We start from the raw sequence: 15,210 nt of genomic DNA on the forward strand, positions 1-15,210 counted from the left end.
AAAGCATTAAGAAGGAGGAAGCCCAGCGCTTGGTGATGTCCATGGGTTCCAGACTTAAGGCAGTGATTGCCTCCAAAGGATTCGCAACAAAATATTGAAAATAAAAATATTTTGTTTGGGTTTGGTTTATTTGTCCAATTACTTTTGACCTCCTAAAATGTGGAGTGTTTGTAAAGAAATGTGTACAATTCCTACAATTTCTATCAGATATTTTTGTTCAAACCTTCAAATTAAACGTTACAATCTGCACTTGAATTCTGTTGTAGAGATTTCATTTCAAATCCAATGTGGTGGCATGCAGAGCCCAACTCGCGAAAATTGTGTCACTGTCCAAATATTTCTGGACCTAACTGTACTGATCGGTAATAATGTGCATTCAGATTGAATCATATTGATGGTATTTTACATTATATTTATATGTTGTGTGTCGTGGGCGGAGGGGACACGCTCGCCACACTCGGGTTCGGGGCTTCTGCTGCTGCTGCTCGGTGGCTCGAGCGGTGGACCGGACCCAAGGACTCGAACAGCGCTCCTCACCCGTGAGTGAAAAGGGGGTGGTTTGGTTAGGGAGATTGTTCATGATGCCACCCACGGGTCATGGTGATAATGGCACCACCGCTACTGGTAACGGGGATCCCAGGAGAGATGGTAGGGTGCAGCTGAGATGTTGTCCCCTCCGTGGGCAGGGGTTGGTGATCCCGGGGCCCGATGGTGTAACGGGGAGGCCGGATGGCTGGGGTGCAGGGACTGCGCGGCGCGGTGCCGAACGGCACTGGTGTACTCACTCAGACAATCACTGACAGAGTCTCTGGTAAACCAAAACGGCCGGATGGACGGGTCACGCAGCCGGCTGCAGTGTCGTTGTTGTGCTCTCCCCGGATGGCTGATGGTGACTGTCTTTCCCTGCACCTTTAAGAATGTTCTTGACTCCTGTGATTGCCCACCGGTAGTCCGCTCCCCGGTGTATAGGTGCCGTAGGAGCCCGTTTTGCCCGCAGGCGCTGGCCCTTGGATCTCTAGCCTGTGGCGGTAGCTGTATATTCCTCTCTGGATGGACGGTTGCCTTTAATCGGGACTTTAGTAGTTGATAAACCCCAGGGGTTCCTGTCACATTCGGATTTGACTATTGACGGCGGCTCCAAGCCTGGTCGGGGTCCGATGGCCCTGCCTGTGTGCTTAGCTTCACTCCGTTCCCCGGTCCAGTACCGGCGGCCCGACACCCGACCCCGGTCCTTACGGCTCTGCGGAGTTCCACTAACTCCTGCAGACTGCCACCACTGTCTGCCAACCTTGCTGTTAGTGTCTGGGCTCCAACCCAGACACCCAAGTGTTCACTCCTCTCACTCTCACCTCCAAACTCTAACTGACACTTTTCCCGCCTCCAGGCCTGTGAACTCCTCGGTGGGTGGGGCCAACCGCCTGGCTCCGCCCCACCTGGTGTGGACATCAGACTCTGGAGGGAGGCAACAAGGGTTTTGTGTTTGGCTGCTGTAACTGCCTAGGGTGGGGGTGTGTGTTTTGGTATGTCTGTGACTACCTGGCTAATCCAGGGCGTCACATGTGTAATGCTCACCGCCAGTGTTGCTGAGTCGGCAGTATAGAACCCACTGGACTACAGGGGGGACCCGGGCTTACCCTTAGTGGAAGAGCCTTAACTAAGCATCTGCCACGAGGTGGATGCCGGGTACCATTCCCAGGGCAGTGACCGAGACTGTGGCAGCTGACCCCCAAGACAGGAGACAGACTCAGGTATAGACATAGGTGAAGGCAGGTACAGAAGGAATGCCTGAAGGAGACAGACAGATGGGTACAAACAGGTGTAGTGGGCACAACAGGATAGATAGGTACAGCATGGGAAGCAGGTACAGGTAATGGCGCAGGGACTACAGGACCTGACAACTAGCTAGCAGACTGGAAGACTAACTAACTAGGAGCGATGTGCAGGCACCTCCCCTAATAGGAGGGTGCCTTAAATACTTAGTGCCTCTCAGCCAAAGGCTGAGAGGCATTTCCAGTAAATGGCGCATCGGCCCTTTAAGAGGAGAACAGGTGTGTGCGCGCGTACCCTAAGCACACGCCTGGGAAACCTGAGTTGCGTGCACAAGCCCTGCAAGTGGGAGAGAGCAGGAGCACATATGGACGGCCGCAGGGCAGTGTGGGAGGAAGCAACCCGGCCAAGGTGGTAAGTCTGTGTCTCTGCAAGGATGCCGGCACTACAATGTGAGTGGATGTTCACAGTGTTAAAAGGTTTTTCTTAGGATTTTATAAACTATTAAGGGGTCTGTGTATATTAGAAACATGTTATCCTTTACCCCATGTGGAATACTCCTTTTTAAACTGAATTTTAAATGATTTGCTGAATGAAAGTTTAAAAGACACAGTCGAAGTGTCATGATTCCCCTCCTGTAATTTTGTATTCCCTATTCTACTGGTCCTTTAGGTTTCCACGCATATGACTCTGATGGATCTAGTTCTTCCAGCTCTATTGATCCATGTGCTGTCCTGCGTATTTAGTCCAACTGGTCCTTGCTATTCCACGTGAAGAAAGGCATGTACAACTATAAGCGCCATGCTCCTTCGCTAGGATGTGACTTTGGGTGGGGTGCATGACACTTCTTCAGACTGGTGTCCATCACACTCTGATAGTTTTCGTCATACATTAAATAGTAACACGCAACACCAGAGTTCACTTGGCAATCAGACTTGTTTAATTTACTCTTCACACTGTTATGACAGACATGGCCTCACTCCTCATGGTTCTTCTTCTACTGTTTCTGGGGTACTCCTTCTCGACCTGTCCTCCACTATTTTGGAGCTTGTCCTTAAGCTGCCGGCTCTGTACCTCCATTTCCCCTCTTTATCACTTATTTATCTGCTTCTGGGAATCGAAGGCTCTTTAGTCTCACGACTTTCTAAGCCCGCCGGGGTAAGTCATAGGCTCCGGACTTCATGAGGTTACCTTAGGTTTCCCTGACAGGCCCACATCTTCTCACATTCAAACCATATTCAAGACTTGCACCCCTCGAAGCCCATCTCGCTAATCATCTCTCCTGCTAACTGTCTCTCCTCCCTTCCATTGACTCAACCCTATCTAACATCTAATCTAGCACTGCTCCAGGCCACCCGCTAGGTGGCGCCTGCTGGTACACAGCCTTGGCTCTGCTACATTGGGAACCTACAGTCAGCTAGCAGAATTTTCATGTTAACACACATTTAGACTTTTTGCATTATAAGTAGACGGCATATAGTATAAAACAGTGTAGGGACATGAGCACCTCTTGCATACGTGATGTCCTGCAAGTACAGCTCTACTGCATCCACACGTTCAGTCCGTGCTGCTCACCCTAACCTATTGTTTTGGAATCCACCTTGTGACGCCCCTGGACTATCAGGTCGCCACAGGGTATTGCACAATCTACCCTTTCGTGCAGTATCCACCTCCCTCTTGGTGTTGGGTCCCTAACCAAATGGTGTTGCCTACATCAGCTAATCAAATCCTAGATACACCCTGCACCACACCCACCAAACACACCAGTGGGCAGCTTAAGTGGAATAGAGTCGCCCCCCGGGGGGGGTCAGGCAGAGGAGGCGAGGAGTGTAGTCAGTCTGAAGTGGAGTGAAGTAGTGAGTGGTGGTGAGAGAGTATCCCTCGAGCTGCGAGGAGCTCTGAGGAGGTCGGGAGCGGGGACTCCCATAGAGAAGCTGTCTAGGTGGCAGACGGTGGGCTGGGCCTAGAGGAGTTGGACCTCCGGTCGCAGGGGATCGTGGCAAGGGTCTCGGATCTGTCGAGCAGGACAGCCGGCGGCCTTGCACCATCACCGGGCTAGGACCAAGACACGATGGGGTACGCGGACCCTAGGTCGGGGAATAGCTGCATGCAACCCAATAATTTACCTGTGGAGAACGGAGCCTTCAAGATTCATTCCCAACGGCTCCAAAATCGGGGCACTAGCGCAACGAGAAGAATAGGTCTTTCCATTTAAAACGGTCCAGAAAATCTCAAACGTGAGCCCTGAGAGCAAGCTCCCATACGTAGTCACAGTGGGGAGCGGGACCCGGCAAGTTTCACACTACTGGGACCACCTAAGAAGTAAACTTAGTGCCAGGAGGCAGGTCACAGAGCACCAGGCAGCACCATTGGGGACGGGACACGAACTAGCTCCCCTCAGCGGCAGCGGTGTCCAGAGACTTGGTTTACCCTGTTGTCGGTGTCTGCTTAATGGACTGAGTGAGTTCAAGAGTGATCGCTGCATCCCACGGCCTTATCCCCACACTGAGTCCCGGGGCATCCCCCCTACCCGTGGAGGGTTCTAACACGTTGCTGCCCTGTTCCATCATCCCCAGGTACTCTCAACTGCAGCGGTGGTACTCCTAATTACCACACACCACGGGTGGCGTCACAAACTCTATAATCCCTTGTAAATACCCCCTTCATTTGAGTGGCCGCACGACCCCCAGGTCCGGAGACCCTCGAGCCACTGAGAACCCGGATCCAAGCAGCTCGGCTGCTTCCACGGGGGCGGCACACACCTCAGATGGCGATCCCATAACACAACCCCTGACTGAAGATCTCATGAACAGATAATACATCATATAATGTACAGATTATATAGTTTATTTTAATTTGATTTAAACATTATAAAGTTTTGCACAAAATATAGAGAAAAGATTATGCAGTGAAACCAATGAGTACTGTGAAAAGTTGTGATTCCTACCTGTATCCAGGAATTCACACTGTCTGAACTCCATGCATTTATTGATCCAGTATTTTGTAATCTGGCTAGTGATGGTACCCAGGAACCTGGGTAAATGAAAAATGATTTATATTTTAGGTAAATAATGGAAATTATGTTTATTGAATGTCAAGAAGTAACTCTCAAAACCTGTCACTTTCATCCCTTCAAGCTGGTAAACTACATTCAATCAGCTTCATCTAAGACCCGCAACACACATCCGTTTAATTTGTACGTGTGCGGTACGTATTTGCACGTACCAGAGACACGTACACACGGAGACCCATGTTATTCAATGGTAGATGGCACACACACGTAAAATCACACGGAACGTGTGTCCGTGTGGTAAGTACGTGTGTGCGCTTTTCTACACGGACTACATGTCCATTTTTGGCCGGCAGCACGCAGGCACGGACCCGCTTTAGTCTATGGGTCCGTGGCTGCACGTACCGCACACAGAGTATGTCCGTGTTCAGCACGTTTCGTGCGTGTGTGTTTTTACACTAGCGATCTTATTTTTTGGTTTTTTTAAATTAAAGTCAGTATACTTACCTTTTTTTCTGCTGTTCTCAGTCATACTTACATTGGCGCTTGGTTTTTTTCTTCCCCCGGCTCATACCGCTCCCCGATCACCAGCGCGCCGAGGAACAGCTGTGCAGAGAATACGCGGCAACAATTACTTTGAATATGCCGGCCGCTCATTAATCAATCTCGTATTCCCTGCTTTCCCCACCCACAGACGCCTGTGATTGGTTGCAGTCAGACACGCCCCCCACGCTGAGTGACAGCTGTCTCACTGCACCCAATCACAGCAGCCAGTGGGCAAGTCTATACTGTGCAGGAAAATAAATAAATAAATAATTTAAAAAAACGGCGTGCGGTCCCCCCCAATTTTAATACTAGCCAGATAAAGCCATACGGCTGAAGGCTGGTATTCTCAGGATGGGGAGCCCCACGTTATGGGGAGCCCCCCAGCCTAACAATATCAGTCAGCAGCCGCCCAGAATTGCCGCATACATTATATGCGACAGTTCTGGGACTGTACCCGGCTCTTCCCGATTTGCCCTGGTGCGTTGGCAAATCGGGGTAATAAGGAGTTATTGGCAGCCCATAGCTGCCAATAAGTCCTAGATTAATCATGTCAGGCGTCTCCCCGAGATACCTTCCATGATTAATCTGTAAATTACAGTAAATAAACACACCCCCCCGAACAATCCTTTATTAGAAAAAAAAACACTAACAAATTGCCTTGTTCACCAATTTAATAAGCCCGAAAAAGCCCTCCATGTCCGGCGTACTCCAGGATGGTCCAGCGTCGCTTCCAGCTGTGCTGCATGCAGGTGACAGGAGCAGCAGAAGACACCGCCGCTCCTGTCAGCTCCACGCAGCTAATGAAGGGAATAGCGCGATCAGCTGTATTCAGCGTTGGCCGCGAGTAACCTCAGTGACAGCTCAGCTGATCGCGCGGCTGTCTTCATTAGCTGCGTGGAGATGACAGGAGCGGATGTGTCTTCTGCAGCTCCGGTCACCTTCATGCAGCACAGCTGGAAGCGACGCTGGACCATCCTGGAGTACGCCGGACATGGAGGGCTTTTTCGGGCTTATTAAATTGGTGAACAAGGCAATTTGTTAGTGGTTTTTTTTTCTAATAAAGGATTGTTCGGGTGTGTGTGTTTATTTACTGTAATTTACAGATTAATCATGGAAGGTATCTCGGGGAGACGCCTGACATGATTAATCTAGGACTTATTGGCAGCAATGGGCTGCCAATAACTCCTTATTACCCCGATTTGCCAACGCACCAGGGCAAATCGGGAAGAGCCGGGTACAGTCCCAGAACTGTCGCATATAATGTATGCGGCAATTCTGGGCGGCTGCTGACTGATATTGTTAGGCTGGGGGGCTCCCCATAACGTGGGGCTCCCCATCCTGAAAATACCAGCCTTCAGCCGTATGGCTTTATCTGGCTGGTATTAAAATTGGGGGGGACCGCACGCGGTGTTTTTTAATTATTTATTTATTTTCCTGCACAGTATAGACTTGCCCACCGGCTGCTGTGATTGGGTGCAGTGAGACAGCTGTCACTCAGCGTGGGGGGTGTGTCTGACTGCAACCAATCACAGGCGTCTGTGGGTGGGGAAAGCAAGGAATACGAGATTGATTAATGAGCGGCCGGCATATTCAAAGTAATTGTTGCCGCGTATTCTCTGCACAGCTGTTCCTCGCCGCGCTGGTGATCGGGGAGCGGTAAGTATGAGAGAGGGCCGCTCACTTCTGTCACTCGGGGGATTAGCGGTCACTGGTGAATCCTTCACAGGTGACCGCTAATCAGTACGCGGCACACAGACAGAGCCGCGGCATGACAATGAAGTCGGGTGAAGTTCACCCGAGTTCATTCTCATCGCGCAACTCTGTCTGCTGTCAGCCGACATGTATCAACGACATTGTGCAACACACAAACGGACATTCCACACGGACATTCCACACGGACATTCCACGTACACATACACGGGCATTTTACACACAAACACGGACATTTTACACGTACACACGGCTCGCATACGCCATCACACGGATGCCATACGTACCGGAGAAACGCCCCAAAAAAACGGAACATGGACCCGAAAAACGGACCGTGTCACACGGACGTTTTTTTTGCGGAAGTGTGTTTTAGGCCTAAAATAGTATTTTGCTTTGGGAAGGCACGAATATGCTTAGGTTTAAAGAGGTGGTCCACTGCAAAGCATAGTGGCCACATTGATGTAATACTGAGACAGAAGGCTTTTTCTAAATACCTTCTGTTGTCCATTCTGCCTCTGAGCGGCGCTATCGCTGTCCACTCATCCCCCATCACATGAGCCATGCTGCAGTGACCTCTGATGTCCAGTGATTTCCCGCTCATCCCCATTACATGACCTGGGCTGCAGTGACTTCTGATGTCCAGTGATGTCACGTCAACTTCCGGAATTGGAAGTTGACCCGGCATCACTGAGGCGGGACCCAGTCTCCATGAGTGACTGGGCTATGGGTGGAGTTTCACCACACATCACTCATAGTTCATTGGTAGAGCTGCTGCCTATGGACAAGGCTTTTATAATTTTGAGTCTTGATGAGACCAGATAATAGAATTGCTTTTAATTTCTGTATGTGCAGAGAGATGGCAGCGCCACCCTCGAAGAGGGTAGCTATGGACCCTGTGAAAGGATGTGGGTGCAAAGGCCCTGACTGCTGGAATAGCGGGACTGAGCCCTCAAATCGGGACAGTTGCGCTTAATCCGGGATGGTTGGGAGCTATGGATAAAGGACAAAATATGATCAGAATCTCTTACCATAGTGTCCTGATGCAGAAATTTGAGAGTCTTGAATTTTTCCAGTGGATAAACCAAGTGGTTGATGACACCCTGTGGAGAAAGTAGTCATTCCAATATACAGTAAACTAAAACATTTCTACTCAGCATTACTTATTAGAGCAAACTTAAGGTAAAGTATATTAGGTATGTTCACACTATGTTTTTGTCTGGAATTTGTTAAGTGGGTCCGCTCTAAAAAAGACGCATGAAAAAGTGCTCAAAAATAATTGTAAAACTCTTTCTACTGAAAAATGACTTGCTGTTCATCCAATCAGGCTTTTGAGTATTTTTTAACTGTTTCAGGTTTCCAAAATGTCAAGCTGTTAAAAAACTGAGCTGACCATTCTTCTACCATTTTCAGGTATGAAGCTATCAAAATAGCATTGCTGTGCACATGTTCCTTCTTTTAAACCCTGAATCGGTTAAAACAAGTAACATGTTCATTATTCAGGCAGCTTCTGCTGGTGACCTGCCTGCGCTCTACATTGAAGAACATCAGGCAGCTTCTGCTGGTGACCTGCTTGCACTCTACACTGAAGAACATCATGCACCTTCTGCTGGTGACCTGCCCACGCTCTACACTGAAGAACATCAGGCATCTTCTGCTGGTGACCTGCCCACGCTCTACACTGAAGAACATCAGGCATCTTCTGCTGGTGACCTGCCCACGCTCTACACTGAAGAACATCAGGCAGCTTCTGCTGGTGACCTGCCCGTGCTCTACACTGAAGAACATCAGGCATCTTCTGCTGTTGACCTGCCCGCGCTCTACACTGAAGAACATCAGGCAGCTTCTGCTGGTGACCTGCCTGCGCTCTACATTAAAGAACATCAGGCATCTTCTGCTGGTGACCTGCCTGCGCTCTACACTGAAGAACATCAGGCATCTTCTGCTGGTGACCTGCCCACGCTCTACACTGAAGAACATCATGCACCTTCTGCTGGTGACCTGCCCACGCTCTGCACTGAAGAACATCAGGCATCTTCTGCTGGTGACCTGCCCACGCTCTACACTGAAGAACATCAGGCATCTTCTGCTGGTGACCTGCCCACGCTCTACACTGAAGAACATCAGGCAGCTTCTGCTGGTGACCTGCCCGTGCTCTACACTGAAGAACATCAGGCATCTTCTGCTGTTGACCTGCCCGCGCTCTACACTGAAGAACATCAGGCATCTTCTGCTGGTGACCTGCCTGCGCTCTACACTGAAGAACATCAGGCAGCTTCTGCTGGTGACCTGCTTGCACTCTACACTGAAGAACATCAGGCAGCTTCTGCTGGTGACCTGCTTGCACTCTACTCTGAAGAACATCATGCACCTTCTGCTGGTGACCTGCCCACGCTCTACACTGAAGAACATCAGGCATCTTCTTCTGGTGGCCTGCCCACACTCTACACTGAAGAACATCTGGCATCTTCTGCTGGTGACCTGCCCGCGCTCTACACTGAAGAACATCAGGCAGCTTCTGCTGGTGACCTGCCCGTGTTCTACACTGAAGAACATCAGGCACCTTCTGCTGGTGACCTGCCCACGCTCTACTCTGAAGAACATCAGGCACCTTCTGCTGGTGACCTGCCCACGCTCTACACTGAAGAACATAAGGCACCTTTTGCTGGTGACCTGCCCACGCTTTACCCTGAAGAATATCAGGCACCTTCCGCTGGTTACCTGCCCATGCTCCACACTTAAGAACATCTGGCACCTTCTGTTGATACCTGCCCATCCTCTACCCTGAAGAACATCAGGCACCTTCTGTTGATGACCTCCCCACGCTCTACCCTGAAGAACATCAGGCACCTTCAGCTGGTGAGCTGCCCACGCTTTACATTGAAGAGCATCAGGCAGCTTCGGCTGGTGACCTGCCCGCTCTCTACACCGAAGAGCATAGAGCGAAAGATGCCATAAGTACGATGGTAAAGCCACCTTAGGAAGACAATCTCCTGCGTTTTCCTCAAGCAATTGTGTGGGCAAAATCTTTGAAACTGCGCAAGCATGTAAAAGATGCCATATTCACATACCGCAAATCCTGATCCAAAAATCGAAATGCCTCAAAAACTTGGAGTTTTCACTCAGTTTCTGCAACAAAAACTCAACAAAAAGATCATGTGAACACACCCTAAGGGTATGTACAGAATGTGTTCATGGCGTCTACTACAGTTTTTCCAGACAAAGCTATGTTAGGCTCAGTTCACACTGTCGTTGTTTTGCATCAGTCACAATCAGTTGTGTGACGGATGCAATGGATGCATTGCAGATAGTGGCACAACTGATGTGACTGATGCTGCAAAAAAAGATCAGTAGATGGCTGCCGGGTGATCAGCTGATCGTTCACAATAGTCGGCTGCCGGGTGATCAGCTGATTGTTCACAAAAGCCGGCCACCAGGCGATCAGCTGATCGTTCACAATAGTCGGCCCCGGCCGATCAGCTGATCATTCCGGCCGCTGGAACTGGAACTGAATGTACAGTCGATCATGGTTTTTTACTGTGCGCATGCTCACACTAAAAAAACGATCCGCCGCACACAAAAAACGTTACATTCAGCGTTGCTCCCACCTGACGGTCAGTCAGTAAACTACTGAACGCGGCGGATGCAGTGTAGGACCATCAGTCACAATCCGTCACTAATATAAGTCTATTTTGAAAAAATGGATTCCTGCAAAATATTTTGCAGGATACCGTAGTTCCTCAATGCAACGTATTGCTACTGATGCAAAACAACAGAAGTGTGAACTTAGCCTTAGGCCCCCTTCACACGTACTTGTCTCCGGTACAAGCTAGGTCCGTGCCCGCATGTACCAGAGACACAGGCACACGTAAACCCATTAAAATCAATGGGTTTATGTGCACGCAAGTGTGCAGCCATTGGCCCGTGCCTCCGTGTGGAGCAGACGTGAGCCCGTGTGCTCCACACGGATGCATGTCCATTTTTCTCCGGCAGCACGGGTGCCACGTGGCCCGCACACGAACCACACGGATGTAGTGTGGATGCGGTCCCGTGTGACACGCACCAGAGAAAACTCACGTGTCAGAGAAAAAAATAAAAAACCTTTACTCACTTTCTCCAGCCCTCCTGTCTCTGCCGCTGCTGTCACTTGCTGCCGACCCCCGCTCATTTAATATTCACTTCACTGCGTCGGAAGCGGCAGCAGCAGGGAGTCTACAGGGCTAGAGACCGAAGATCAGCACCATGTACAGCGACGCCAGGGACAGGTGAGCAGAAAGTTCTCGTTCTCCGTGTGTTATCACGGATAATACACGGAGAACACACGTAGTGCCATAAACACGGCACACGGAGGGGAAAACGCACCTTTGACACGTCCGTGAAACACGTGCGTGATTTTCACGCACGTGTGAAGGAGGCCTTAGGAAAACTCCGGCGTTCATTTTCTTGAAGTGGCTTTGCTAGCGTATTTGCGGTGGTTCCGCCACCAGTAGCTTCCGTCTTCTATGCTCTCAGTATAGAGCACAGGCTGCTTCCTAAAGAATGAACGTTACTTCTTAAGACGACACGTGCAAATAGTTTAAGGGTTTTTAGAGATGGAACTGACCAGAACATCCAAGTTTTTGATTAGTTTTGAGTTTTTGAGAAGGATTTGGAGACTTTTTATATTTTATTGTATACTTCTAAACATTATTATTATCTTATTATTATTTTGTTTTAGTGTTTTTACAATATCCATTAGTTCTACAATTGCATTTTAACATACAATCAATTTATTAATTTACTTATTTATTGTACCTTGCCTGTTTATAAGTATTCTCCATTTTTCCCTTTCTTTCTTACTTTTTTTTATATTTCTAAACTTTTTTTTATTTTAGTATTTACGTGTAATTATTCAAAATTTTAATATCTTTTGTTTTATTTTTTTTAATAGACTTTTAAACATCTTTTGCTATTGTTATTTTTTTTTAATATTTATTATTTCTTCGTAGGCCCCTGAACCTACAAATCACTTACTTATGTATAGCAACTTACCAAGTATCCTCCACCAGAACCTAAAGCTCCTGTAAGTATCTTTGTGATTTTTTTTTTTGTTTCTTTGGTAATGAATGTTATGTTATGTGTCTAATATATGTTTTCAAAATTTTGTGATTGTTGCTTATGGCAACAGTGTTCTACGGACAAAATGGCGGAGTCTAATGCGATATTCACAGCAACTGAGAGCAGAGGAGTGATAAAATTCTTGTTTCTGCAAGGAATCTCAGCGAAGGATATTCATGGTGATATGTCGCAGACATTGGGGGATCAATGCCCTTCATATTCCACAGTTAAGAACTGGGTTGCCAAATTAAAACGGGCCACTTCAGCACCAATGATGAGGAACGTCCTAGATGACCGAGAGTGGTTGTTGTTCCGGAGATTGCCGATGCTGTGCACAACCTCATACTGGAGAATTGAAGAATTTCAGCGAAAGCAATAGCAGACATCATGAGGATTTCCCGTGAACGTGTTTGTGTCATTATTTATGAACATTTGGACATGAGGAAGCTATCTGCAAAGTGGGTCCCCAAATGTTTCACAACAGATCAGAGAAGCATGCGAGTGAAAACTTCCCGCTCCATTTGTCAGTGTTTCCCGACTGGACTGATAAGAACTTCCTGGATCGACTGGTCACTATGGATGAGACCTGGATTTATTTGTATGACCTTGAAAACAAGAAGTCAAAAGAGTGGAGGCACAGTGGTTCTCCTCGTCCAAAGAAGTTCAGGGTGCAAAAATCAGCCACTAAGGTGATGGTGTCTATGTTCTGAGATAAGGAGGGTTTACTGCTAGTGGACTACCTTCAAAAGGGTTCCACCATCAATGCAAGGTATTACATTGACGTTTTGGACCAAGGCAGCTCTGAAGGCCAAAAGGTGCAGCAAGCTGTCCAAAGGAATCTTGTTGCTGTAAGACAACGCTTCTGCTCCCACTGGACAAGCGACCACGGCAAAACTGGCAGAGCTGGGCTTCTAACTGGTTGACCACCCACCTTATTCCCCAGATCTAGCTCCCTCCAACTATTATCTGTTTCCAAACCTGAAGAAACACCTCAAGGGTACCAAATCTCACACTATTTATGATGCCATGGCTGCTACAGATGCCTGGTTTAAGGCACAACCAATATCCTTTTTTTGCTAGGCTTACAGAACTTGGAATACTGATGTAAGAAGTGTCATCAGTGGAGAGTATGTGGAATAACTGTAAAGTTTCATCATCTGATCTTGTTTCTTTCTGGGTAAAACCAAAGACTTATCAGCAGCTCCTCGTAGAATAACTTTTTTAAAGTATGTTATCATACTCTGAGGTTTAAAGAAACCCCAGAACATAATACAACTAATATATAAAAAATTTTAAAAAATCCTGACACTCACCGCTCATTTCTCTGGCCTCTCCACTGCTCACCATCACCCATCTTGTCCTTGTCACATTTTTAATTCCCACGGTGAGCACAGAAGTTCCCAGGTCTCTCACAGTAAGTCGGGACTTCATGATGTCACGACATGTGCCATAATATTCACGTGCTTGGACAACACCGTGCCAGGTCTCATTAGAGCCGGAACTTGTGGCTCAGTGTGAGAGGCCCAGGGATTTCTGCACTCGGGGTGAAGATTAGAAAATACAATCAAGTCCAATCTGGTAATGGTGAGGAGTGGAGGGGCCTCCATGGATGCTGTGTGCACTATTGACCCTAGCATGTAAGAGGTTAATTCAATCACGAAATATGACATATATTTATTTCATATGTTGTGTCTATGATTTTGAGGGGGGCTCGCACACCAAGCCCACATCTTTCCTGGCAGGTGAATGTGGCAAGATCGTGGGATTCTGATGTGTTGCTATACTGGCTAGAGGTCTGCTGAAGACCTCTATGCTTGTCATGATGGTTCTCCTGTGAAAGCCAGCATTTAGCTGACGTTCATAGGAGATCATGATTTTTGCTATACATAGCAGTGCTGATGCTCTGCTATGTATAATTAATCAATATCCTGTTGCTATAATAGACTCACTTGGATCATATACAAGGTAAAGTGCTTCCATTTTATTGTTTTCATATACTGCTTCTGATTCTATGTGCCACAGACCAGTTGCCTGAGCCTTCATTTCCAGGGTGACACCAACACCTGCAATAAAAATAGATTTATTCATTCAATAATTAGATTGTTATATAAATACAATAAGTCTACTAATGACCTTTAACCTTACATAGATTAGGGACTAGTCCTTTACCAGGTGTTAAGGGCCATTTACACGCTGCGACATCGCTAACGATATATCGTCGGGGTCACGGTGTTTGTGACGCGCATCCGACGCCGTTAGCGACGTCGCAGCGTGTAACACGTATGAGCAACCTTAAACGATCGCAAAAGAGGCAAAAATCGTTGGTATGTGAGACGGGGTTCACTTACCAAAAATCGTTGCCTATTCAGTAGTGAGGTTGTTTGTCGTACCTGCGGCCGGCCGCAATGAGGAAGGAAGGAGGTGGGCGGGATGTTCGTCCCACTCATTTACGCCCCTCAGCTTCTATTGGACGGCTGCCTTGTGAAGTCGCTGTGACGCCGTACGTACCGCCCCCTTAGAAAGGAGGCGGTTCGCCGGCCACAGCGACGTCGCAGGGAAGGTAAGTCCGTGTGACGGGTGTAAGTGAGGTTGTGCGCCACGGGCAGCGATTTTCCCGTGACGCACAACCGACGGGGGCGGGTACGCTCGCTAGCAATATCGATAGCGATATCGCAGCGTGTAAAGTACCCTTTAGTCCCACTTTAATTCACTGACTTTTGAAAAATAATGCTTCTTCTGCTAAACTTATAATAATACCCTTGATATTAATAAATACTATCACAAAGTGATCTGTCACCATGCTTATGCTACCTAATCTGAGAACCACATAATGTAGAGACAGAGACTCTGAATCCAGCGGCGATGTGTCACTTACTGGGCTCCTTGCTGTGGTTTTTATAAAATCATCGTTTCATCAGCAGGAGATTATCCTTAGAGGACTAGTAAACCTGCTGCTATGTAGTCCAACTACACCCCGACCTCTAATTGGCAGTTTTCTGCCTGCACACAGTGTACACAAAAAATTAAGAATTAGTGGTATGGGTGGTGTTTTAAGCGGGCTTTACACGCTACGATTTCGCTAC

The 15,210-nt window shown here is 47.9% G+C and overlaps 1 protein-coding gene across 6 annotated transcripts in view; it reads right to left on the bottom strand.

The window, feature by feature from the left end:
* F8 (coagulation factor VIII) overlaps positions 1-15,210 on the bottom strand; it is a 216,063-nt gene that overhangs the window by 66,625 nt on the left and 134,228 nt on the right. For all 6 annotated transcript variants that reach the window (XR_012725311.1, XR_012725310.1, XM_075324077.1 and 3 more), the window contains exons 19-21: positions 14,077-14,190; positions 8,062-8,133; positions 4,715-4,800 (exon numbers count right to left, since the gene is read on the bottom strand). Coding sequence is in view for 4 of the 6 variants with exons in the window: in XM_075324077.1 (XP_075180192.1) it covers positions 4,715-4,800; positions 8,062-8,133; positions 14,077-14,190 (272 nt within the window). In the remaining 2 variants the exon portion in view is untranslated. The remainder of the gene's footprint in view (positions 1-4,714; positions 4,801-8,061; positions 8,134-14,076; positions 14,191-15,210) is intronic.

Source organism: Anomaloglossus baeobatrachus, chromosome 9, assembly GCF_048569485.1.
Source record: "Anomaloglossus baeobatrachus isolate aAnoBae1 chromosome 9, aAnoBae1.hap1, whole genome shotgun sequence".
Taxonomy (NCBI): Eukaryota; Metazoa; Chordata; class Amphibia; order Anura; family Aromobatidae; genus Anomaloglossus; species Anomaloglossus baeobatrachus.